Source organism: Terrapene carolina, unplaced genomic scaffold, assembly GCF_002925995.2.
Source record: "Terrapene carolina triunguis isolate 2854851 unplaced genomic scaffold, T_m_triunguis-2.0 Scaffold211, whole genome shotgun sequence".
Taxonomy (NCBI): domain Eukaryota; kingdom Metazoa; phylum Chordata; order Testudines; family Emydidae; genus Terrapene; species Terrapene triunguis.
In genome coordinates this window covers 13,471,963-13,496,848 of record NW_020664562.1, presented here as the reverse complement: position 1 = coordinate 13,496,848, position 24,886 = coordinate 13,471,963, and the positions used below count along the sequence as shown (strand labels likewise).

The 24,886-nt window shown below is 39.6% G+C and overlaps 1 protein-coding gene across 1 annotated transcript; it reads left to right on the top strand.

Moving 5' to 3' along the window:
• Positions 1-12,776: 12,776 nt before the first annotated feature.
• ZNF281 (zinc finger protein 281) lies at positions 12,777-16,214 on the top strand. The gene has a single exon (XM_024213051.2). The coding sequence runs from the start codon at positions 13,027-13,029 to the stop codon at positions 15,646-15,648; it is 2,622 nt and encodes an 873-aa protein (XP_024068819.2). The 5' UTR covers positions 12,777-13,026; the 3' UTR covers positions 15,649-16,214.
• Positions 16,215-24,886: the final 8,672 nt, after the last annotated feature.

The following is a 24,886-nucleotide window of genomic DNA, read 5'->3' as shown; positions in this document are numbered from 1 at the left end:
GGATCTGGGGAGTTTTAGGTCTCTTCCAACCCCACAACTTTCTGCTGTGCTGGCACTTATAAGAACTTTATTTGTAAACTGAATACATTTGTATGGAAGAGACTTCGAGAACATAAACATGGAACCCCAGAAAAGCATTTTCAGATTAGAATCTCATTTTAAGACTAAAGTGAACACATCAAATATCTGTTTAAGAACTTTGTAGTGTACATTTTACCCTTAGAGAAAGCTTTGGGATCATCACAGTTCTTTCATGTGCTACTGGAATTGTTGTCCTTTACAAAATATAAATGCCAAGTCTCTACAGAAGTGTAATATTGGGGATTGTAACTCTGACTTTACAGTAGTTATGAAAAATAGGGCCCAGTTTTGTAAGGAGAATTCTGTTCACACTGCCGGTCACAGTCGCAAGTGGTGAGTGCAGCTTTTCAAAGCTCAGGCTCCTTAAAACACACCTTCAGTCGATGATGGCCAATGAGAGACTGACATTTGTTATTTTATTGCTTGAAAATGCCATTGGCCAGTCTTTGGCTCTCTTCAGTGAGATTGCTCATGTCAGTAAGTGTTGGAGAACTGGCCCAATAATGTAATAGAAGAAAATTACTGAAAAGTTTTGGGGGATTTGATGAAAATAGTATACCAATGTAGGCCTGCCAAACATTAGGAAAAGTGTCCTGCAGCTCTGCATCATGAATGAACTGGAGCACTTGGAGTGGAGAGTCCTTCCCATGTTGCAAAATGTGATGGATGTTGTCCAATTCGATGCAGAGGTCTTTATCATTGATGTCCAAACATTCCCCATGAGTCAGTGTCTGGTGAAGGTCCATACAATTATTCAAGAGTGTTTTCCTGTCTGCTGGCAGCTTACTAAAGTCATACAAAAAAAACCCCAGTTTTTTTTTTCATGGTGCTTCATTTGTCCAAACCTTTCTTCGATGGACACTCGAGTACAGTGTCAACGAGCAAGCAAAAAAACTCCCTCTTGAATTTTTCTTCTGAGCTTCCCATCACCTCATCTCTGCCCTTGAAACCAAACTCTCTCTTCTACTGATGCATATGAGTTTCCTTGAAGACAGGCTCAACTCCTAAGTTTTCCAGCATTTCTTTGGCAGCAGTGGTGGCATTGTGAAATCCTTTGTCTCTGGAGGCCACAATGAAATCAAGGCAGCTTCTCATCAGGTAGTAGTGGTCGCAATGTCCATCAACTGAGTGTGTAATGCCTTGATTACAATGTTTACTTGGAATAGGATATTGTGCCAAACCATAACTGAGACCAGAAATTTGAAGTCAGTGATCTGGTTTGCCAGGCTTTGCGACTTGTGTAGGATTCTGGCCTCAGCTTTACTTGATTGCGCCAGTTCCATCAGAGTGTTGTAAACCTCAGTCACTTGGTACCTCACTGGCCTTTTGGTGTCAATGCAGATCTCCCAGTGAGTGTCACTTAGCGGCTTCATGGTTAGATTTGTAACACTGTTCGTGAGGATCTTCCATCTGATAGTTGATGCTAAAAACAGGACTTACATCCTTTCCCATACTCCGAAGAGATACTGAATCTAAAGAAGATGATGCTGCATCTGACACAACGAGGTTGAGAGAATGGCAGCCAAAAGGCACGAAAAAAGCTCTTGGATTCAGTGCAAGGATCCTTGCCTAGATGCCACTGTTTCAACCTTTATGCCATTGTTGTAGCCTTGGCAGTCCTGAAGCTTTATTTTATTCTCATTCAAAACTTCATAAAGAGTTCTGTTAGGCCTTTTCCAGTAGAGTTATCCACAGACCGGAAACAGATAAAGTGTTCCTTTACTTGGATACAGCCATCTTCGTTGTCAACAAATCTTACTGTAAATGACATCTTTTCACTGTGACTAATGTTGGGAGTGCAGTCCATTATTACGGTGTAGTACTTCACTTTGCCAAGCCGCATCAATATGTTATCAAGCACCTTCCTTGCCATAAAGTCTATCAATTTGTTTTGAATTGTTTTGCTGCAGTAACGGTCCAAAGCTTCTTTACGAACTACTCGATGTAGGTGCTAACACATGATATTGTCTGTTTCCCAAGGAGCTCTACCAAACCAAGGAAAGCACAGTTATGTTGAGTGAACGACTTATCCGACGAGCCCTGGGAAGCCAAATTGTTTGCAAGGAAGAGGGTAATTGAGATCAGACGCTTGAGCACATTCTTCCAATGCTGGGTTTCTACATTAATAATGTGCTGGTTTTCTGCATCTATGCATTTATTCATCTTGAGCCTGGACTCAACCTCCATCCATTTGGAGTAGGCCATAAAATGGCTGGGTGACTTTTCATGTTGCTTCAGAGCATCAGCTAAGTTATGCCAGTAACTGTACCCAGAAAGCGCAAGCAACGATTTGGCATCCTTGTTAAATATTTTGCAACAAAAACAGAACACTTTGTCACTTAATTTCAAGGAAACTAACCAACACCGAGTCAGTTTCTCACCATTCTTGAGCACTCTTTTGCAGCGTGACTTTGAAAAGTGTCACTTATAGATTCATAGATTCATAGATTCTAGGACTGGAAGGGACCTCGAGAGGTCATCGAGTCCAGTCCCCTGCCCGCATGGCAGGACCAAATACTGTCTAGTATCTACTTCTGCTTATTTACTGGAAAGTCATATCCCCGATTTTCCCAAGGCTGTTCAAAATTATACTATCAATATCAGCAGAGTTTAGGACTGCCCACCATAAAGCAGGATTCGATGTATCGATTTGTGATATGTAATTTTTTTCACTGCTGTTTGTCATCATGTAAGGCTGATTCTTCTTTATCATTTCTCTCCTTTTCATGTAAACCAGATTTTTCTTTGTTGTTACTCTCCTTTTCATGTGAGCCACATTCTTCATCATCACTATCCTTTACGCTGCCAGGAAAACTGGACAATTCTCCATCACTTTCCTCAAGTTTCCATTCCTTATGTTCAGGTAAGTCTGCTAATTCCTCAGTAGGATATCCATCATTTACACTTCACTCCTCAATTTCTTCTGCACTGGGACAATTGCAACTGCCTAAAGCCCAGTCTATGTTTTTCTGTTTCAGATATTTTCCCATCAAATTTGCCTCTTCCTTCAACCTAGATTGCAATTGAGCTTTTGACTTCCTATACTGAGGTCCTGAAGGGTATTTCGGGGGCATCTTTTGTTTTCTAAGGGAGAAAACAAACAGTAATAGGAAGAGCAAAAGTGTATGTTTTGCAGTCTTAGGAAGTCATCAAATATTACGTGTTAAGCCTGGGAAAAGAAGTAACTATCTCTTTTATATTGTTGCATAAATAGGCATTCGATAGATATCTCTGGTGTCTCATTAAATATGTCCGTTATTAGTTGCCACTTACACCCTTCAAGTCTTAAAACACAACTACACTTTCACAATTACACAGTAAAACAAAAAGAACAGGAGTACTTGTGGCACCTTAGAGACTAACAAATTTATTAGAAAGCTTGTGCTCTAATAAATTTGTTAGTCTCTAAGGTGCCACAAGTACTCCTGTTCTTTTTGCGGATACAGACTAACACGGCTGCTACTCTGAAACAGTAAAACAAAGGTTCACAATATCCTAGCTGGGCTCTCACTTCACTTCATTCTTGTATCTCACTGACTGACTGGCAATGCCCTGCCCCTTACCTGCAAGGGCATGGCTGACAACATTCTAGGAAGTTCAAGGCAAATGTAATTCCCAGAAAGTCTGGAAGGTTCCATGAGATTCTATAACGGACCAGAACATTCTAGGAGGTTAGTGAAAAATGCATCCACATATGGAATATCGGAAACATTTTACTGCACACATTCTATTTTCCCTTTTGTTGCTAACAACAAAAACAGCACCCTGAGCCTGGGGCCCACCCCCCCCCCCCTGCTAACCCAGACAGTCTTCTGGGTCGCCTGCCCCTAAATCCAGTGCTGACTGCTTCTAATCCAAAGAGAGTTGGTCTGATTTGTGAAAAATGAGGGAAAGAATGTGGCAGAACTGTTGAATCACATGACATTAGCTCTACAGGAAACATCTAGCATGAATTCAATGACTGGGTAGAATTTAGATGGAAAGCTTTCATAAGTTATATCTATACCTCACTAATGAAACATAAGATGGATAACACTATCTGATTTGTTAGAAAGTAAATTCATATTTCTCAATCTTCAAGAGATGTTTTAAATGGTCTGAATTCTGACCAAAATCACTAAATTATATTTCAGACAATGTAGCTATACAATTTGCACTAGATCCAATTTACTATTTTATCAGTACTCTAACCCTTTAATTAGTCTTTGTAACATTTTTGTTATATTAGAATGAAAGTTATATTAAATTAGTTTAATCCAACCGTTAGAGATTAAGGACCTAATCCAAAAAACATTCAAATCAATGGAAAAACTCCCATTGACTTGACTTGGCCCTGGATCAAGCCCTAAATTATTAGGCAACAAAAGGAAGGGCAATATGATACATAAAACTACACTAAAGATCATGGTAAATGTACACACAGACATTTTGAAATGGCTGCTGCACCTTGATATATTGTCAGAACCTTTTGCAGAAAATAAACTTATCTGTAGATCCAAGGTAAATGAATACCTGAAAATGTAGAATTGTACCTGACAGAAACACTTGGATCACATTTTGATTGCATCCCTGTTTGTTTACAATGTTACATCTGTATCTCTAGGTAATAATTGTAAACCTTCCATTTCCCATGAGCCAAAGTTTGTCTCCCTTACTCACATTAAGCAGTACCTTACTCCATGAATTGTCTCATTGAAATTAATGGCATTAATTGTGCTGTAAGGTACTACTAAACATGAGCAAGGATAGCAGAATTTGGCTGTATGTGGTATTTATGTTAATAGCCTGGCAAAGGTGCTTACCCCTCATTTATAAATATCTCATTTATTTCTACTGGAATTTCCATGAGGCCTCTTAGCAGCACTTGTTCCTGAGGAAGATGTTTGCTACAGTTGTCTAGATAATTGTTTTTGTTTAACTTTGTGAGGTATAGTAGTAGATCACTCCCTTGGTTATAACTCATGTCTCTTCAACAGTTGCTACCTCTTTTCCTTTGGATGGGTTCAATCAACCTTTAGTGAATAGTCATGGACTGAAGTTGTCCTCTGATGTAGGCAATGCTATTTAAAGTTATTTGTTCTGTTTTAGATCTTCTCGAGTACCAGGTAGATTTGTCCCCTCAGCAATATGCATAGGACAGAGTTTGGGGAAAAAAGTGGCCTTGTTCTTGCAGTGGGAGAATGAGCCAGAATGCCATTTTACCTCAATATTAAATCTTTAATCATTTTAAAAAGTTTCTAGTATTTATAGTTATGAAGAAAACCTTCTGAATATGAACCAAAGCCATGCTATCTCCCTGCATTTTCACAGAATGCAGACAGATTTGAACAATAGCTAAGAGATGTGAACCGTTCCTATGTATGTGAGAGGTGCTAACTTTGAAGCTTTTTAATGTAATTTTAAATGGCAACATGGTTCTGTCAAAACAAATACTTTGGACAAGCTAATGGAAGTACTTCTTTAATTTGAGTGATAAAAGCCTGTACTTTTGGAGTTGAGGGTACTTAGTTCTTTCCCTGATGATGCAAGGCCATGCACAAGTTGGTGACTATGAAGCCTGGCCCTGGAATGGTAAAAATTTTCTATATCCTTGTCAAGGACAAGGGTTGATGTAATTCATCTATGATTTTAGGGAGATTGCTCAGTCTCACCATGTAATTTTTGCAATCCATACATGCCTATTGCCACAAAACATGCACCCATTTCTTACACATGGAATAAATAAGCATAATTAATTCAGTGTGTCTGCAGGTGAAGTGTTCTCTTTGTTTCCTCACTGTATGTATATTACAGAATGTATTTTACAACACAGAGACTTATTTCTGTAAAGAAAGGTTTTAATAAGTTAATACTAGATGCATGTGTTAAAATATTTGTGGTCATGTCAGGAATTTACATAGTAAAACTACAATTCAGGTATTTTAATTCCTTTACATTGCATCAAAGTGATAAACTTAGATTTACAATTTATTTTCTAATATATTTAATTGATCCACTGAAGTATCTCAGGCTGTGTTTTTAGTATTTGGGAATTGTTAGTTGTTCATTTTTATTTTTTTGTTAAGCAAATGAAAGTGCAAGAGCCTCAAAAATGTAACTATTAAAGGTAAACAGGGTTAAATAATGCCATACACTCTGAAGGATGATATGATCCAAAAAGAAAAGTCCTGATACAGGGAATATTTAAAACAATGTTGACATAAACATACTTCATTTTTTGATGTTCTGCAATGTTTAACAGATGTTGACACATTGCATATTTTACGTCTTTCAAATCTTACAAATATATTGTCAATAAAAAAAGCTTTTAGCAAATTTCAAATAGCAGCAGATTGAAGGAACAAATGATAAATCATGGGGTGAATGTTCTGATAAAAGAACTGGGCCTCAGGACTTTCTTGCCCTAAATCCAAATGGACTTTTAATACAACAGTCAACTATTACTAACCAAGGTAGAACAGATTTTGAGGAATAGTTAAAGGTTAAAACTGTCCATGGACTATCTTATCAAATGTAGGAAGGACAATTTTGATGAGAACAGTTGAGGTTTAAAGATGAACAACTGATTTACACCCAAGAGAGAGCCCCAGTTAAAGAGGTTTTCTGAGTAAATACTAGAGCAACAATGGTTGTGTTTTTTTCAAAGTCCAAAAAGCAGAGTAGTAGACCCTAGCTGATCTGAAGGACTGGTGGGAACTTCTAGGTAAAACAACAGTGAAGAGGTGTCAAATGTTTCTGTTGAACTCTTGGAAAATGAGACTCAACTCTGCTTGTATGTTCTATCCTTTCCCCTACCCTTTGTCTGTCTTGTCCATTTAGATTGTAAACTTTTCAAGGCAGGAACTCTTATTCTTTATTTGTACCATACTTAGCACAATGGGATCCCATCCTCACTTGGGATCATTAGATGCTATTGTAATACAAATAATAAAATAAGTGTCTTCTATGCCTATTAGTGAAGGGATTTTTTAGATCAGAGTATCTGTACTAAGAGAGGCACAATTCCTTCCCTGCTCCCATAGAGTAGTAATCTATTTGTTCTTACCAATAACAGCTTACTGCTTCCCCTGTGTCAACTCATCTTTCCTGCCCCTCCCCACTCACTCGCTGTCTACCTATGTAGAAAGAGAAGTACCAAGAGTTCAGCTCCTGCTTTTACACCTGCAACAGAGATGTGAGGAGGCCATACAGATGTGTATCTTACTCCTCCTCTTAGTCCTGTGCAGCTGCATATGTTCGGTCCATATGTGGCCATTAAATAGTAATCAAATAATTTAAATGTATAACTATTGCAGGGGTAGGCAACCTATGGCACTTGTGCCAAAGGCAGCACGCGAGCTGATTTTCAGCGGCACTCACACTGCCCGGGTCCTGGCCACCGCTCTGGGGGGTTCTGTATTTTAATTTAATTTTAAATGAAGCTTCTTAAGCATTTTAAAAACCTTATTTACTTTACACACAACAATAGTTTAGTTATATATTATAGACTTATAGAAAGAGACCTTCTAAAAATGTTAAAATGTATTACTGGCACGCGAAACCTTAAATCAGAGTGAATAATTGAAGACTCGGCACACCACTTCTGAAAGGTTGCCGCCCCCTGAACTATTGTCTTAATGTTAATTGTCAATGACAGTCTTCAGTACTAATTGGCATGAGCTTGATTGACCTTCAGGTCTGTATAAAGGATCCATGTTTATACAATAATTCTCTGTGCAGAATATTAGAAAAAAGTTATAGTATTTCAGCTTTGTAATAACAATTGCGATACTGCTTCGATTACTGTGTATCGCATTAACTTCATTTAATTATTGGTTAGTCAAGTTTGAACATTCAATTTAAATTTCATACATTATTATTATTTTTTGTTACGACCTATCATACAACCATAATTATTTAATTTTTGTATCTATATTTCATTCATCTTTGAATTTTATTTCAGTTAATGAAATATGTAAATTCAGGCTAATCTACTCCTTTAGTCTAAGCAACATGGATTTCAAATTCTTCTCTGAGAGAAGCCAGTGGTATACTAAAATTTATTAATCCCTGTGTTTTACACTATATGTTCCACATAAAGAAGTTTATGCTCACCCTCATTTGAAAGCAAAATTAGGACCCAATTTTGCAAACACTTATGCTTGTAAGTAACTTCACTTACACGAATTGCTGTGTTTGCAGAATCTGGCGCTTATTTTGCAAACAAGAAGCACAATATAAAAGTGCAGAATGTTCAATACTGAGTGTACAGAACTAGGTGTCTGTCCTTTGTATCAGTCTATATGTATCATTAAATAAACTGCTTTCATCATGATAAGAAACACTCCAGAAAGGTGTACTGGAGTTTAATATTTCTTTAATTATTTATTTTATTATAAATTAGTTAAGCAATCTTATTCTCCCCCTCAAGAGTTTAACTTCCATGCTGTATAACCTGGGAAAATACTAAATGTGCATAATCTCCCTTATAGTTCAATATCTCTTGATACAGTAATTCTGATGATGTAACAACTTCAGAAATATTCTAGCTGTGTTTAAATAATTTTTATATAGAACTTAAAACCGGTAACTTCTTTTGTTACCTTATCTTCTATTCTGCTTCAGAAAACCTCATGTGTAATAGTGTTACAGGCAGCTTGTATATGCCAATGGAAAAAACAAAACAAAGTTCTTATTATAACGTAGGGTAGGCCCACATATGAATTCAAAATTCTGTTGTGCAAATATGAGACTCCCTTTTTATTTCTTCAGGGTAATTATACCAGAGATGTTGAACTCAAGTTACTGAAAAGTTTCCCTAAGAAAGTACTTCTACAACTTTAAAACATTTTTCTGATTTACTGTGTTCCTAATTGATGTATTTTGCTCATATTTTTAAGGATTTTGCCTGTGGTTAGTCTTTGGAAGAATTAACAGTATATTAACTCAGCCCCTGATCTTGCAAACAGATCCCTGTGAAAAGACCACACAGAGCCCCACAGAAGTCCAGAATGTCTCTTTGCTTGTTTATTGTCTGATGCTAGTCAGATTTGAAGAAGCTCATAAAATATATTGGCTTTGATAAATCATGATTAGTATCTACTGTTCTGTAATATTTTGTATTGTCTAAGTCTGCCTTGAGAGTTCACTACTCCCTACTGTTGAGACAAGAGATCTCTGATTAATGAAATATTGAACAATTTAGCTATTTCATTTAATTTTTGTTACCTTTCTCTATACTTTTCCTATAATGGTACATCTCTCATTTTATTGCTATTTTAGTTTCATTTTAAAAGTTGAATATTTGTGTTTTTAGGTGTGTATGTATCTATATATCAAACACAAACAAGTGTATGCATGCATATATATATTTTTATTATGGAACATGGTAATAAACTATAATAAAGTTTTTACTGATTGCATTTTAAAAGATGTTTAGAAATATAAATATTTGCTCTTTTCTTAGTTTGTTTTAATAGCATTTTTGATGTTTTTTTATTTCATGTTCAAGAGACCATTCAGGTGTGACATAATTTTTTCTAATTAACATTTTAGATTCTTTGGTCCTGAATATTTTATTGCCAAACAGTTGAATAGCACAAATATTGTAAGCAATGTACTCCCACGTTATCAAATAAATGCTCAAGGTACAGCTTATAATGTTGAAAGATAGAAAAATAAATTGACCTTGATGAAGTGTGTCTTCTTTTGTCTGTTCCCAGGAAAGTTTATTTCAGGTATTTCTACTGCTGAAATGATTAGAGTTAACAGCTTTTTCCCTCCATTTTATTTTACAGGGTCTCTTCATCTTCCTGATATATGGGGTGTACAGCACAGAGGTAAGTCTGCTTGGAGTATCTCAAGGCTGACAGAGTGAATGAGAGAAATGACAGGTTTCTTATCTTGATAACTGAGGGACAAAGTTGGCTTTCCATATGAGTGTCCTACTGCCCTTCATGCTTGGACTAGCTTATATGCATCCCATCTTACCATTAAACATAGACACCCTGAATAAAGGGACAGACTCATTTCTCATAGGCATTGACTAATATTTTACTGCTGCTTTAAGTTTTTGAATTCCTAGTCTTTCTTTTAACACTTAGCTACACTTGACAGTCTTAAACTTTCACAATTCAAGTTGGTTTTTATATATAACTAAAATTGGTTTTAGTTTGCATGCAGTTTAAATGGAACTGCATTTATAGTTACATGAAATGTAGCAAGAACTAGTCTTACTTAATAACTGACTTTAGAATTCTGTATAGAAACTTCTTATATCCTAGGTTTAATATTTACATCTTTTACATATTTTGGAAGACTTTTAAAATATACTGCAAGGCTTTCTAATAGCTGCAAACGGGCCTATGGAAATTACTTGATGGTCTTTATAGGTGATAGATATAGCAAATGGAATGTAAACAAATCATAATTTTGTTATCATAGCTTGTGCCCTTACAGTTCCATTCATGATAAAAAAAAAAGTTTTAATCAGTTCAGTAAGAAGTTACTAATACACCTGGGTGCATATTATATTTGGGATGCCATATTCAAAACCCATAGAAATAAAGAAAAAGCTTTGGGAATCAACTGTTGGAAATTAAACAGAATTTTATTCAAAAGTTATTAGTAGTCAAGGCTGCATATCTAGTTTAACAACACTAGTGAAAATGAAGAAAATGTCAGCTGCAATCTTTCATGGAGAGGTTATTTTTTTAATTAAAGTGGTCTGATTGTGAATGTGTCTCTGGAGTTGCATCAGTCCATTATAATTACAGTTGGAAGGATTAGATTTTTACCAGTAAAAGTCAGTCAACCTTGATTTCACCAAATACACACAAACTGACAAAAAAAAAAAATCTCTATCAATAATAATAGAAATTTACAGATAGGCAAAGAGAAATGCTGCTTGACAACTTATTAGAGTTTAGTTTATTGATATTTACTTTGTAGATACTGATGTGATGTTAGGTTTCAGAGTAGCAGCCGTGTTAGTCTGTATCCGCAAAAAGAACAGGAGTACTTGTGGCACCTTAGAGACTAACAAATTTATTAGAGCATAAGCTTTCGTGGGCTACGAAGAAGTGGGTTGTAGCCCATGAAAGCTTATGCTCTAATAAATTTGTTAGTCTCTAAGGTGCCACAAGTACTCCTGTTCTTCTTGATGTGATGTTGACAATTTGTGTGTTAATAGTTATAAGGCTTTAACTTTTTATACCTGAGTTTACTGTCATTAATGGTCAAACTCCCCCAACCCCTTAATTTTCTGCAACTGTGAAAATTTAAATAGACAAAAATTGAAAAAATGCTTAAAATATCTATATTTATAGCTTTCAAAATTACAAAAACAAAGTCAAAATCAAATTCTGCTAAGCCTAATAATAGTGAAGGGATTTTCATATATGCAACTAAAATGGCAAGCAGCACCATTAATCAGGCATGTGCATATTTGTTACAACTGTGTGCCAAACTGTGTTTCAATTGGGCTGTACTGATATGAGAGTAATTATGTAGCAGTCTTCAGGTACATTAACTATCAATTCTCTAAATGTACAATTAATTTGCTTGCAGTTTTCTTTAACTGAGGTGTCTTTTACTCAGTTCATCCTTTCTTCTGAAAAGAAATAGCAATCTGGAAGTGCTTTCCAATTTGCACTTCTCACAAATTTCAGATGAAGTGCTCACAAGCAAATATGCATATGTTATGAATGTATACATATGTACAATCAACAGGCCAAATTTAGATATCCTTACTCTTAAGTAATGTTTCAGGAATGGGTTCTATTAATGTCAATGAAGCCAGTGCAATAAGATGCTAACTTAATAAGGGTATCAGAATCTGGCTCCATATAAATACATAAAATATTAATTTCTTTGTGTGTAGAAGGGGCTTAATAAATGCATGTGTGTCAAAATAATTATTTTTGAGTCTGGCACCACAAACAATCTATAGATTTATTTATATATCTATAATCTCCTAATCCTGCAGGAGTGAAGATGCACACATGCTTTTACGTGTTAGGCCCAGTGTGTGGGGGGTGGGGGGGGCGGCCGAAACGGTATGTTGTTTTTTTCCCCCTTCGCTTTATATTAGTTCATTTATCTTTTCATGCTTGAAAAGCCGTTACCCTGCAGGCTAAAGAGGGAGACCTGTAACAACCAGCCCCAAGTGCGTTACCCTAACAGGTCTGACCCACCGTTAGGCTGTGTTGTACCCTGGGCTCGTTAACAGGGCACTTAGGCCACAACCCACCGAGCTAACGTCACACATGCTCGCCTGTGTCTTCACGGGGCTTTTCTATCCGGCTCTCTTAACCAAACTGCGCTCAGAGATTGCGACACACAGCCTGAGTGCTGGGGCTAGGACTAGTGCCTGAGGCGCTGTGGCTATGGTGCGCGCACAGTCCGTTACACAGCCTGGCTGCAGAGCAATCCCTGCCCCCCTGTGTCACGCCGGGAGCACGGGGAGGGCAGCTGCACCTGGGCCCCCTCCAGGAATAAGGTGCACTGCACTCCCCTCCCCTCCGGGCTCTGGCCCCGGGCGCAGCCCAGGCGGCGGCGTGAGTGGCTGCAGGGCAGAGATGGCTGATGGCTGAGAGGGGAGGGGGTCTGTTACGCCTGCGCGCTGCTTGCGAGCGCTGCCCGCCCAGCGCGGCCCTCCTGACTGGGTCGTTCCCAGCATGCCGCGCGCCGCGCATGTGCAGTGCCGCGCTCGGGGGCTGCTAATTCCATTGTGGAGCGGACGCGGCGTTATTTTTGACTGGAGGCGGCGGCGGGAGCCGTAAGTGCAGCCAGGGCCGGGTGCTGCCCGACGGCGCGGGTGGGGCGGTGACGATGCGCCCGGGCGGGGCCGGTTCGGTGAACGGGCGCTGAGCGGCACTCTGAGCGAGAGGCGTCTGGCTGCGGGCGAGCGGCGGGTCCCGCAGCCCCTCTGGGCCGCGCCTCCTCCCCGGCCCGGCTTCCTGGGGGATGAAACTCGGCAGCGGCTTCCTCGGCGGCGGCGGCGGCAGCAAGAGGGCGGCGGCCATGGAGCCCACCTTCCCCCCCAGCATGGTCATGTTCAACCACCGCCTCCCGCCGGTCACCAGCTTCACTCGGGCGGCCGCGCCCCCGCCGGCGGCCCAGCACCCCTCGCAGTGCGTCTTGCCGCCGCCCCCCTCCGCCGCCGCCTCTTCCTCCTCTGCGGCGGCCGAGACTCCCGCGCCGCCCCCCCCTCAGGACGTGACTTTCAAGAAGGAGCCGGCTGGGGCTTTCCCTTCCTCTTCCTCGCAAAGGAGCCCCTGGGGCTTCCTCCAGTCGCTGGTGAGCATCAAGCAGGAGAAACCCAGCGAGGAGGAACAGCAGCAGCACTATGGGGGGTTATTCGGAGGGGCTGGGGAGGAGAGGCACCCAGCCCTGGGCAGTGGCAGTGGGGAAGGAGCCAGCCAGAGTGTGATTCAGGACCTCAGCCTTCTCCACCACCTGCACCACCATCCCCACCGGGACCTGTTACTGAGCGGCAGGAGCGAGGGCACCCCTGGGGGCTCCGATGAGCCAAAGCACGACGCCCACGGCAAGAAGGCGAAGAGGCCAAAGCCAGAATCTCAGGGAATCAAAGCCAAGCGCAAGCAGAGCACCTCATCCAAACCCCCGCTGGTGGGAGACACAGAAGCTGCCATCTTGTCCTCAAGTCAGAAACCTCATGTCTGTGAACACTGCAGCGCTGCCTTCAGGAGCTCCTATCACTTGCGCAGACATGTGCTCATTCACACTGGGGAAAGGCCTTTCCAGTGCAGCCAGTGCAGTATGGGTTTCATCCAGAAGTACTTGCTCCAGAGACACGAGAAGATCCACAGTAGGGAGAAGCCATTTGGATGTGACCAGTGCAGCATGAAATTCATCCAGAAGTACCATATGGAGAGACACAAGAGAACACATAGTGGAGAAAAGCCATACAAATGTGACACTTGTCAGCAGTATTTTTCAAGGACTGATAGACTGTTGAAGCACAGACGAACATGCGGTGAAGCCATAGGTAAAGCAGGTGCAGGAATGGAACCTGGATCATCAAATCACAACATGGGGAGCCTGGCTGTATTGTCTCAGGGAAATACAAGTTCTTCAAGGAGAAAAAGTAAAACAAAAAGTATATCCATTGAAAACAAAGGACATAAGTCTAGTAATAAAGTAACTGAATCACAAGTTCCAAGTAATATGACCATGCAGAATTATGCAGTAGAAATTCCTGTTGTGTCTTCCAGTGGTGGCTTAGTTGGTGCTGGCATGGAAGAATTACAAAAAAAGGTGCCAAAGTTGGTCTTCAAAAAAGGAAACAGAAAAAATGCAGACAAAAGTTACCTTAATTTTGTGTCACCGTTACCAGATATTATTGGGCAAAAACCATTGCCTGGGAAACAAAGTGGCTCTCTTGGTATAGTAACCAATACTGGTGTAGAAGCTATTGGCCTTCTCCAAAATGCAGGTGGAAAACCAGGTCAAATAAGTAGCAATTATGATGATGCCATGCAGTTTTCAAAGAAAAGAAGATATTTGCAAACTGCCAGCAGTAACAGTGCCTTTTCTATAAATGTTGGACATATGGCCTCCCAACAGTCTGTCATCCAGTCTGCAGGTGTCAGTGTTATGGATAATGAAGCCCCATTATCTCTTATTGATTCAACATCTCTAAATACTGAAATGAAGTCTTGCCATGACAAGTCTGGAATTCCTGATGAAGTCTTGCAGAGTCTCTTGGACCAGTACTCTCACAAATCAGAAGGCCAGAAGGAAGATCCTTTCAGTATAACTGAACAACGTGTAGACTTGCACACCTCGGGAGAACATTCAGAGATGGTTCAAGAAGAAAATTTGAGCCCAAACTCTCAAACAACTTCAAATGATAAGGCAAGCATGTTGCAAGAATACTCTAAATACCTCCAACAGGCTTTTGAAAGAACGACCAATAGCACTGGTTTTGCTTTTGGGCCCAGTTTCCAATTTGTTAGTTTGTCTTCAACTCTCCATAACCACAGTTTGTTTCAAGACAAACAGATATACACTACATCTCCTCTTGAGTGTGGCTTCAGCCAGTCTGTTACCTCAGTGTTGCCAACTGCATTGCCAAAGCCTCCTTTTGGGATGTTGCTTGGATCTCAACCAGGTTTTTATTTATCTGCTTTGGAGGCTACACATCAACAGTTGACTCCTTCTCAAGAGCTGGATGATCTGATAGATTCACAGAAAAATTTAGAGACTTCATCAAACTACCAGTCTACATCTCAGAAATTGAATAGCCAGAAGGAACAGAAACATTTAGAATCTTCAACAAGCTTTCAGATTCCACCTCAGGAGTTAGCTAGCCAGATAGATCCCCAGAAGGATGTAGAGCCTAGAGCAACATACCAGATTGAGAACTTTGCACAAGCGTTTGGTTCTCAATTTAAGTTGGGCAGCAGGGTGCCAATGACTTTTATCACTAACTCTAATGGAGAAGTGGACCATAGAATAAGGACTTCAGTGTCAGATTTCTCAGGGTATACAAATATGATGTCTGATGTAAATGAGCCATGTAGTACAAGAGTAAAGACCCCTACCAGCCAAAGTTACAGGTAAGGTCCCAAGTGTGACCAGGCTGTGGGGTCTTTTTAATGGAATTTTGTTTTATTTTCATAACACTGCCATTGGAATGTTTCTACATGGTCCTGTTAAGAATAATGTAACATGCCCTTTCAATGCAACTTTTCATATTTAGTTTATTTTGTTAGTGTGATTTTTTTTTTAAGGTCTGTTTATTATGGGTTTTAATAAAAAATCAATAGATTAAAATAGTTTTTTGTTCAAATGACAATGTTTAGCAATCAAATTTACATATATAGAGTGTCAGGGAATAGCCCAAAAGTTTAAAATGCAAAAAATTAACTTTGTTCCTAGGATTAAGGTTTATTCTAATTGCTTTACTCTCAGGAAAGTGTAACGAAGCATGGAAATTCTATGCACCATTTGTGTACTGGAACTTCCAATTCAGATAGTGGCAAATATATTTCAACATTTAAGGAAGGGATCTAAAACATTTTCAGACTGCTGTCTTTTATATCTAGGATGATCCAAAATTCTGAGAATTTCGCTACCTACATCTTGCTGTAGCTTTTAATGTACTCCTCTTCTTCCAGGTGACTCATTCCAGATTTAGTGGGGCAAATATTCTTGAATCCATGGTAAATGCCTAGAATGGTAGCTTTAATATAAACAGTAATGTCCCCTGAACTCCTGTACAAGGCTGTAATTCCATAAAGAGATTCTAGTGACATAAGCCCTGAGAACAAAACTTAAGTGGCTCGTTCATGTCATTAGAACTCCAACTTGAAGCTACAGTCATAACTTATATACCCTTTTGGGATACATTATTTATTATACATGGTTTAAAACAAATCAGTGTTTTTCCCTTCTCCTCCATCCCTTCCTGTTAGTATGCTAGGTCCCCTTTCTGCATATTTTGTTGTCCTCCCTGGTTCAGTCCTACATGGTTTGTGGTCCTTCCCTGGTTACTTCCCATCTTAACAGTTGGAATTTGAAAAGATTTACATTCCGGAAAGTGCATAATTTATTATGTACTTACTGGTGTCGTCTTATGACATCAAGTACAGAAAAATAAAAATGTAAACACCCATGTATTTTATAATTCTATTAAGGTTTCCATGTACAATAAGAAATAATATACTCCCAATTGTACATAGTAAGGCCCTGATGCTGCCTTGGGATTTGCTAACATGGACATCTGTGTCCAACAGATCCCAGTAACTTCAGTGGGTCTCCATATAGGTGCCCTGGTCCACAACATATCTCACTGCAGGCTTGGGGCCTAAGGCTGCAATTCCATCAAAGGTTTCTGGTGATGACATACATCACAAGGGTGGAGCTTGAGTGGTTTGTTAATGTCACCATAACCCCTTAATGGAATTATTGCCATACTTTATGTATATTTTGTGGTACATTATTTATTATATGTGAATCCTGATTAATGCCTGTGGAGCCACGGAAACCCAGAATTGCTAGTGGCCATTTGAAGCTGCTGAAAGGCAGCGGCACTGCTCTAAACCACTTTTTTGAAAATGTTTTTTTCTGCTTAGTTTTTTTATGTAATTTTTGGTGATGTTTATGCTGATGGTTTTTTATGTACTCTTGGTGATGTTTCAGTCTTACGTACTTTTCTGGTGTCAGAAAAGTACCAGTGGTTGTTTGCAGTCTTCTTGTGTAATCAGCCTATTACAGGCTTCCATGTATAATAAAGTAATTAACATTGTGCAAGTGTAAAACACTTCTGATATGAAAGTGGTGTTTTGAAAACTATGGAATTATTAAACAAATTGTTACAAAAAATTGGGTAATTTATCTCCCATTATCCTCCACCCTCCCCAAAAAAAACAAACCTAAACCCTGTTTCTCTAAGTGAACTATCACCTTTTTACTATTAGTAGGCCTGCTTCCACAGAATGAATCTAATCTCATTAACTTTTTCTCTAAACTTGATTATGTATTTCATCCTTATTTCGATTGAGTGAGGTAAGCTTCCTCTGATCGCCAGACACGGAGCCCAATCTGTCATCAAGGGATGGAGTAGACCATAATTTTTGTAGGCCTCGTGCTTTTTATAATCTCTTGTTTTGCAGAGGTTATGATTTACTTTCTTTATATTGTGTGTACTGGAGATTGCATATGTATTCTGATTGTTTGCTTTAGCTTAATAATAAAAACCTATTATTCACAAAATCATAAAGAACGAAGATATCACTTATATTATCCAGTCACACTTCTGAGACATTTTTATTAAGAAAATTCCCTAAAATGTTTTAAATAGCATCGCAGAAGCAACATTATAGCTTGATGGCATGTTTTAAGGTATTTTTATTGTAAATTTTTGTTTTTTTAGATCAATAAAAATACTCTTGGTATTTTAAGCATGCAGACTTAAATACTTTAATGCTTTTAGATTCTTTTTTGGTTTGGAAATTATTTGAATACGCTGTTAAAAAAAAATTGAGCCACATCATACCATTAATATTTAGCTTTCCATTGAGATTAGTTAGATTTTGCTTAAACTAGTTGACCAACATGATCCTCTGTGTTGCGTATGGCTTTGTACAGTAGTAGTGCACATACTATAATTTGAATGTTTTGTAATTTGTTAAAAGTTGAGAGCTAGAGTTTCTGTAGATATTATGCAGAGATAATTTTGTTCTAAGATTTTAAACAAAACATTTTCTGTTAACTGGTTTTTGCTTTGAACCCATTGCTTTTTTTTTTTTTTTTTGCCTTTAAAGAACGACCTACCAAAAGTAAGGTTGTATCAATACCATTATTCAAACAAGAAGTAGGTAGCATAAGGGTATGTCTACACTTAAACTCCCTCAGCGGCACAGCTGCGCCGCTGTAGCGCCTCAGTATAGACACTCCCAATGCTGATGGGAGGGGTTCTCCTGTCAGCGAAGGTAATCCGTCTCTCAGGGAGGTGGTAGCTTTTTTTCCATCGACCTAATGCTGTCTACACTCGGGGTTAGGTTGGCATAGCTACCTCTCTCTGGGGTGTGGATTTTTCACACTCCGGAGAGACATAGCTATGCCAATTTAAGTTCCTAGTGTAGACCAGCCCTAAGTATATGTTCTGTGCTTCCTTAATAGGTTTATCTTCTGTTTCGTAAACTTGCTTGTAGAAAATAAATGCAATAGTGCTAAAAGTCCCCAAAACAGTTTGAAAAGGGAAGTAGGGAAGTTGAGTAAATTTAAGCACAGAATATAGTTCCATTTGCCATGAAGTTACCTGAAACTCAAGGAAGAAGATATCTGTATTCCAGAATGAAACAGAATGGTAACTATGGGCAAAAACCAAACAATTACATTAACACTAAGTACTTAAGCAAGTAATATAGGTAGTATCCAGGGGGATTGACAGGAACCCTTGTGGAAGATTGGGAGATGCAAACTGTTACACTTCACACTCTGGTAATTGTGCAATCAATTGAAAATGTGTTTCTAAGTAGAACACAAACAGATATTTTTTCCAGCTAACCACTGAGTTCAAATCATTTGTATCCAGGACAGTACTCAGTGTGCCACATCTATTTGTTTTGGGTGCTTAATGTTGAGCACTTGGTAAATATAGGAAGCTGGTCTTTCTGCTAGCTGCTGGAAAGAACTACATACTGCAAATACAGATTTTCCTTAATGTGTGTGAAGCAGTAGTATAAATATAGCAAACTAACAATCCTATGGGTGATTTGGGGATATAGAGAGGGAAAGGAACATAGTTCGCAAGGTTAAATTAACTTTCTCGTGTCATAACTTTTAGTGTCTGGAAGTATATTTTAAAAAGGGATGTAAGGGAGTTAAATCCTGTTTCCCAACCCCAAATGTAGAGACTAAGTTGAAGGTTCTGAGGGGGTATTATTTACAAGGAAGTGGCCATTAAGAAGTAATATACATGATAATAAGAAATGGTACATACGTAAATTGAAGCATTTATACTTACCACTATATGTAGCTCACATCTCAGAACTGATGCTGAGACAGACAAAGCAATGTGGTTCTCCTTCCTCCAGATTATGGGTGGGTGAGTGTAAACCAGCAAAAACTCTGTGTGTACTCCAGAGCTGTTTGAAAACTGGAAATTAACACAGCTGAAAATGGTAATATTTGAATGTAAATTAAAGCAGGAGCAGCAAATTGAGGGGGGGAGGAGTCTTAAGAAAATGGAAATATAAGCATTTCAGGCTTTTATGGAATCCTGAAGCAAGCTTGTACTTTCCAAAAGATTTCCCCCACTGTGCTAGAGCAAATTCATTGTATTAGCTGCCTATAGTTCTCAGCCCCTGGTAAGTAAAATCATCATCTAATTCTAGGTGAAGTGATGAAGTGCTTAATGTTAAGTATCCCATCACACACAATTTAAATCAAGAGCAGACAAGTTGGCACAAAAGGCACAATTTTGTGCTACCTTGAGGATTTTGTCTTTTCTGGCACTTAAACAAAGAACCCCTGCTACAAACATAGTACCTCTTAATTAGGCTGGAGGGAGGGTTCCCTTATAATAATTCTAATCTCAGGATATTTGATAATGTAAAATAGAAATTCAGTTACTGCTTGGATCAACTTAGTATACGTTTACATGTTTACTGTTGTAATAATGCGTTGGTTTTTAAAAATCTATCTGATAACGCTATAATGGGGCATTCTAGCATGTCAAAAAGTCTTTTAATATTTTTGTTATAGACTATCCCTTGGTATTATAAAAGGGAAATATGGCAACTTACCAATTTGCTTTTGCTCCCATGAGATGATAAAAAGCTGATGCCTCATGAAAACCTTGAAAAGATTTTGAAAGAATTCAGCTTGTCGTATTTTCTCTAGTCTTATCTCTCTTTTTATGACTAACAACATTTGCATGAAAACAATCATTGTTTGGTTGCACTTTGCTTCCCACTAGAAATGAGTCTTCTAATTGTAATGTTACAGTTGATGATTGTGGAAATGTGTTTTGTGACTAGAAAGCATACTTTTAATAGTGTAAAAGGTATTGTAGCCTTTACTTCCTGCATTCTCTACTTTTTATTATAGGCATGCAGTTAGCCAGATACTTTTCATTATAAGACATTTTTTTTCAATTGCTTATAAATTCACCAAACTTTAACCATTCAGGCTGAAATTTTCCTGCTGGGTGTCTGACTCAGGCTGAAATTTTCTGGAAAATTTAAGCAAAACCAGTTCAACTATTTCCTAGAACAAAAAATAGAGGAAAATGGTGTCTTTACCCACATTTAAAAAAAAAAATCTTACAACCATTTCATTGAAAACCTGTAGTACCTCCATGCTTTATAGCTGGGGCTTGACATTTGTCAGGGTGATTGTTCTGATGTCAGGGATGTGCCTTTTGTCATCCTTGTGAAAATCTGCCTGAATTTGGCCTAGTTATGAGCCTCTGAAAAATCTCAGTTTGCACATGTTCAGTAGAGACTTGAGAGTTTTGCAGCTAAATTCTCAAGATGATTCCATCTGTGCTGGATATGATCTAGCATGAGACTGGAGGGGCTGAAAAGGGACTGATTTTCCACTGCAATTTGTTCTTTGGCAGCAAGGAGATGCTGTGACACATCACAAGAACTGTGAGAGCAGGGAGACATGTTCTTCTCTACTCGGTGTTCCTGCTGCTAACACAGGCAATGAGGAGGAGGAGGAGACAGCCTGACTCAAATGCAGAGGAATGGGGAGCTGGGCCCTGAGGTCTGGGGGAAGGCGTGATAGAGGAGGGGAGGCTGGGCTGAGGAGCCAATTGCGGGCAGTCTGGGACAAGGAGAGGCTGGAGGTCCAGGGGCAGAAGGAGCCACACTTCGGGGGTCAGGGAGACATGACAGAAGCAGAAGTCTGAATCCACTAGCATATGCTCTCCTCGGAACCTGGAGTAGAACCCAGCATTCTTGAGTCTCAACATTCTTCAGCTGTCAGGAAATAAGCTGTGAAACCCTCTGGCAACGTGTATGCTTCATCTTTCTCTAATGGCTGGCCCACATAGAGCATAGTAACGTACTACTGCTATCCGTTCTTAGCTCAGGTGACAGAAGTCTGTGCTGTTGTTCCTGCTGAAGAATCGTGGGATAGTCAGCATGGTATGATGTGATGGAATTTGTGTTTTTCAGTCAGGGACCCTGTCTTTCAGTGCACAGAATAGATGATGCTGAATGAGCAACTACTCAGTATTTTGTTTTATCCTCATTGTTCAGTGTGTGGTTTCATGCCTTATTTATTGCACACCATTCAAATCCTGCTCTGAATACAGAGTTCTTAATTTCATCGCGGGCTTTTCTGTGGTGTTCATCACTGTAGCATCTGTGTACTTCACAACCATTAATGTATCTTTACAGCACCCTTGTGAGGTAGAGTAGTAGTAGTCCCATTTTACAGGTGGGGAACTGAGGCACAGGGAGACTCAAAGGTGTAGACTAATTTTGAGGTCCATTTTGATATACTTATGGCCTGATTTTTTTTTAGACAATATAGTATTATATAGTACTTCATATGTTCACAGCACAGCTCTTACTGAGTGGTAGGTCCAACTTCTCAACACTTATCAGATCCTAGAAGTTGGGTACCCAGAAAATGAGGAAACATGAGGAATATGGCTGCGTGTGAAAAGTTTAGTTCATGTGACTTGTCTCTCTAATATCCTGGGACCAACATGGCTACAACAACACTACAAACAAAGTTCCTGGGTGATTATGGACAAGGTGGGTGAGGTAATATCTTTTATTGGATCAACTTCTGTTGGTGAAAGAGACAAGTTTTCGAGCTCCACAGAGTTCTTCTTCAAGGTGGCAAAGCCTGGGATAGAATCCAATTCCCCAATGTGACATTCAGCTGCCTAAACCGCAAAATCATCCTTTCTCTTCCTACACCCTTTCCAACTTCTGCAACAAATGAGGTAGGGGTCCTACAGACAACCTGGATTAATTCCCTGAGCATTGTACATCCTGTGCATTAACGGACAGGGGTCCTATGGAAAAAATAGCATGTGATTGCATAACTAGAGACTGTCATAATGCATATGCACAAGGCAGCTGAATGAAGGTTCTACAGGCAATTTAATTCTGGCATTTTCTAACGTCCGAGTACTTTGCAATATTATGTTCTTTCAATGTAACTCTCTCTATGTAATATAACGCTTAGATATCTAATTTTTGGTGTCTGTAGATTGGGAATTTATTTTTTTATTACATTTACTACAAGTTTGTTTAATGTACACAGTCCTTAGTCTGTCTTCCATAGTAAATGTTTTTCTAAAGGTATGTTAGAGGGCTGCCTACTTATATAGTAATTAGGTTTTAAATTTGATCAGCTATCCAGTATGTAATCAAACGGACAGGAATAAGGATAGAATTGGGGAAATATAACTTTGGAATATCTTTCTTTGTGTGATCCATAGAACTTTTGTCTTTACAATTAAGTTTTTTGTAGCCCCTCACTTAGTCCTAGTTATCTCAAAACACTTTGTGAACTAATGAGCTAAGTAGGGGTAGTATAGTTACTGTTAAGGCAATTTCAGCAGCCGTTAAGTTCACACACAGCCTTTGACATTAAAGCATGTTTTACAGAGAGCTGTATTAGCATTTAGGGTTATCTTTGGTGCTTTTGAAAAGTTCCCTGAGATCTTTAATTTCTGTGTAGACCATCACCAGCAATTGGTAAAAGGATCCTCATTTTGAAGTCTCCTCTAAGGCCAAAGGATAGTCTGTCTAGGTTAGCATTCTCAAAATTTCTCCCTGCCACATGCACTTTTCTGCCCACCTATGTTACATTTTGTTTCAGTTGGATCTGGGTCTGGAGCTAAGTACCCTGTAAGCTGTGTGGCCACACAGCAGCCTATCGAGCGCTATGCAGGCGCTCAGGGAACCCGCCCGGCCGGGAGAGGGGTGCCTCGGCCCCAACTCAGCCCCGCACCTGCTGCGGCCGGGGCGCCCTGCCCCCAGCCTGAACCCAGCCCTGGCCCGGACCTGTCATGGCCGGGGGGCCCCTCCACCAGCCCAAACCCAGCACCAACTCAGCCCTGACCTGGACCTGCTGTGGCTGGGGCACCTCTCAGTGGTTTCATTGTCAGAGAGGATGTTCCCAGATGTTGCTTCAAAATTTGCCATCGATGAGTTGATGCAGAGAAAAATACATAGATGCTCTGAATTACATTAAAAAATTCAGCAGCCTCACTAGAAGCTGATGCTGCATCACTGACCACAAAGTTCAATGAATGAGAACTGCATGGGACAAAAAAAGCTCGAGGGTTTAACTCTCGGATCCGTGTCTGCACTCCTCTGTTCTTTCCTCTCCTGCTGGCACCATTATCGTAGCCCTGACCTCTCATGTCAGCTATCGCAATTCCCGTATCTTCCAGCTTTTTAAGAAGCACATTTGTCAGACCAGCTCCTGTAGTGTCATTAATGTCAATAAATTCTAGGAAATGCTCTCTGACAGTCACCATTGCAGGGACATTTTCACTAGGTTCTGTTGTTGTTACAAAACGCACCATTAAAGTTAGTTATTCCGTATGGCTGATGTCAGGTGTGCAGTCCAGAATCAGATCTGCCACACTCTTCTGTTTGACTTTTGTTGCCAATAACTGTATGATCTCATTTTAAATTGTTTTTCCAAGGTAGTGGTGTGTGTACATTTCTTGGGTGGTGCCTCTTCTTAGATGCTTTTGGAGTACAGCATCAAACTCAGCCATCAGCTCCACAATTATAAGGAAGTTTCCATTGTTTGGCACATACAGCTGATCTGAAGTGCCATGCAGTGCTAAGTTTTGGGTAGCAAGCATTCTCACAATGGCAATGAGCCTTTTCAGAACATTTTGCCAGTAAAGAGACTCTGATGCAATCTTTTCTTGACGCTGATCATCTATAGTGGCCTTTAACCTTAGTCTCATCTCAAGCTCTTTCCACCTATGGAATGCTCTCTGGTGATTTGCTGCCTTCTCATGGCATGCCAGATTTTTCCAGTCCTTTGTTCCTGTAGAACCCAATGTGGCTGGAACATTAGACTAGAAGAGTTTGCAACAAAAACAGTATGTAGCATTCTGGGTTTTTGAGTACATAAGCCATGGCCTCTCCACTTTGTCACCATTGGGGATTTCACGCCAGTAATGTGTTGGATGGAAACTTCTATTTTCATTGTTTTTGGGGAACATGAAGTTTTTCGCTTGCTATTGCCCAGGCAGTACAAGGAAGTCCCTCAGGCTACTGCTCAAGTGGGTCCACAGTCCTGGGTCATCTAGACTTAAGGAACTAAACTCAGCAGCAGCTGTTTCTTGCACCTCCAC

What these genes read in the sequence shown, in the direction of transcription:
- ZNF281 (XM_024213051.2), top strand. Translation starts at nt 13,027, where the DNA reads ATGAAACTCGGCAGCGGCTTCCTCGGCGGCGGCGGCGGCAGCAAGAGG.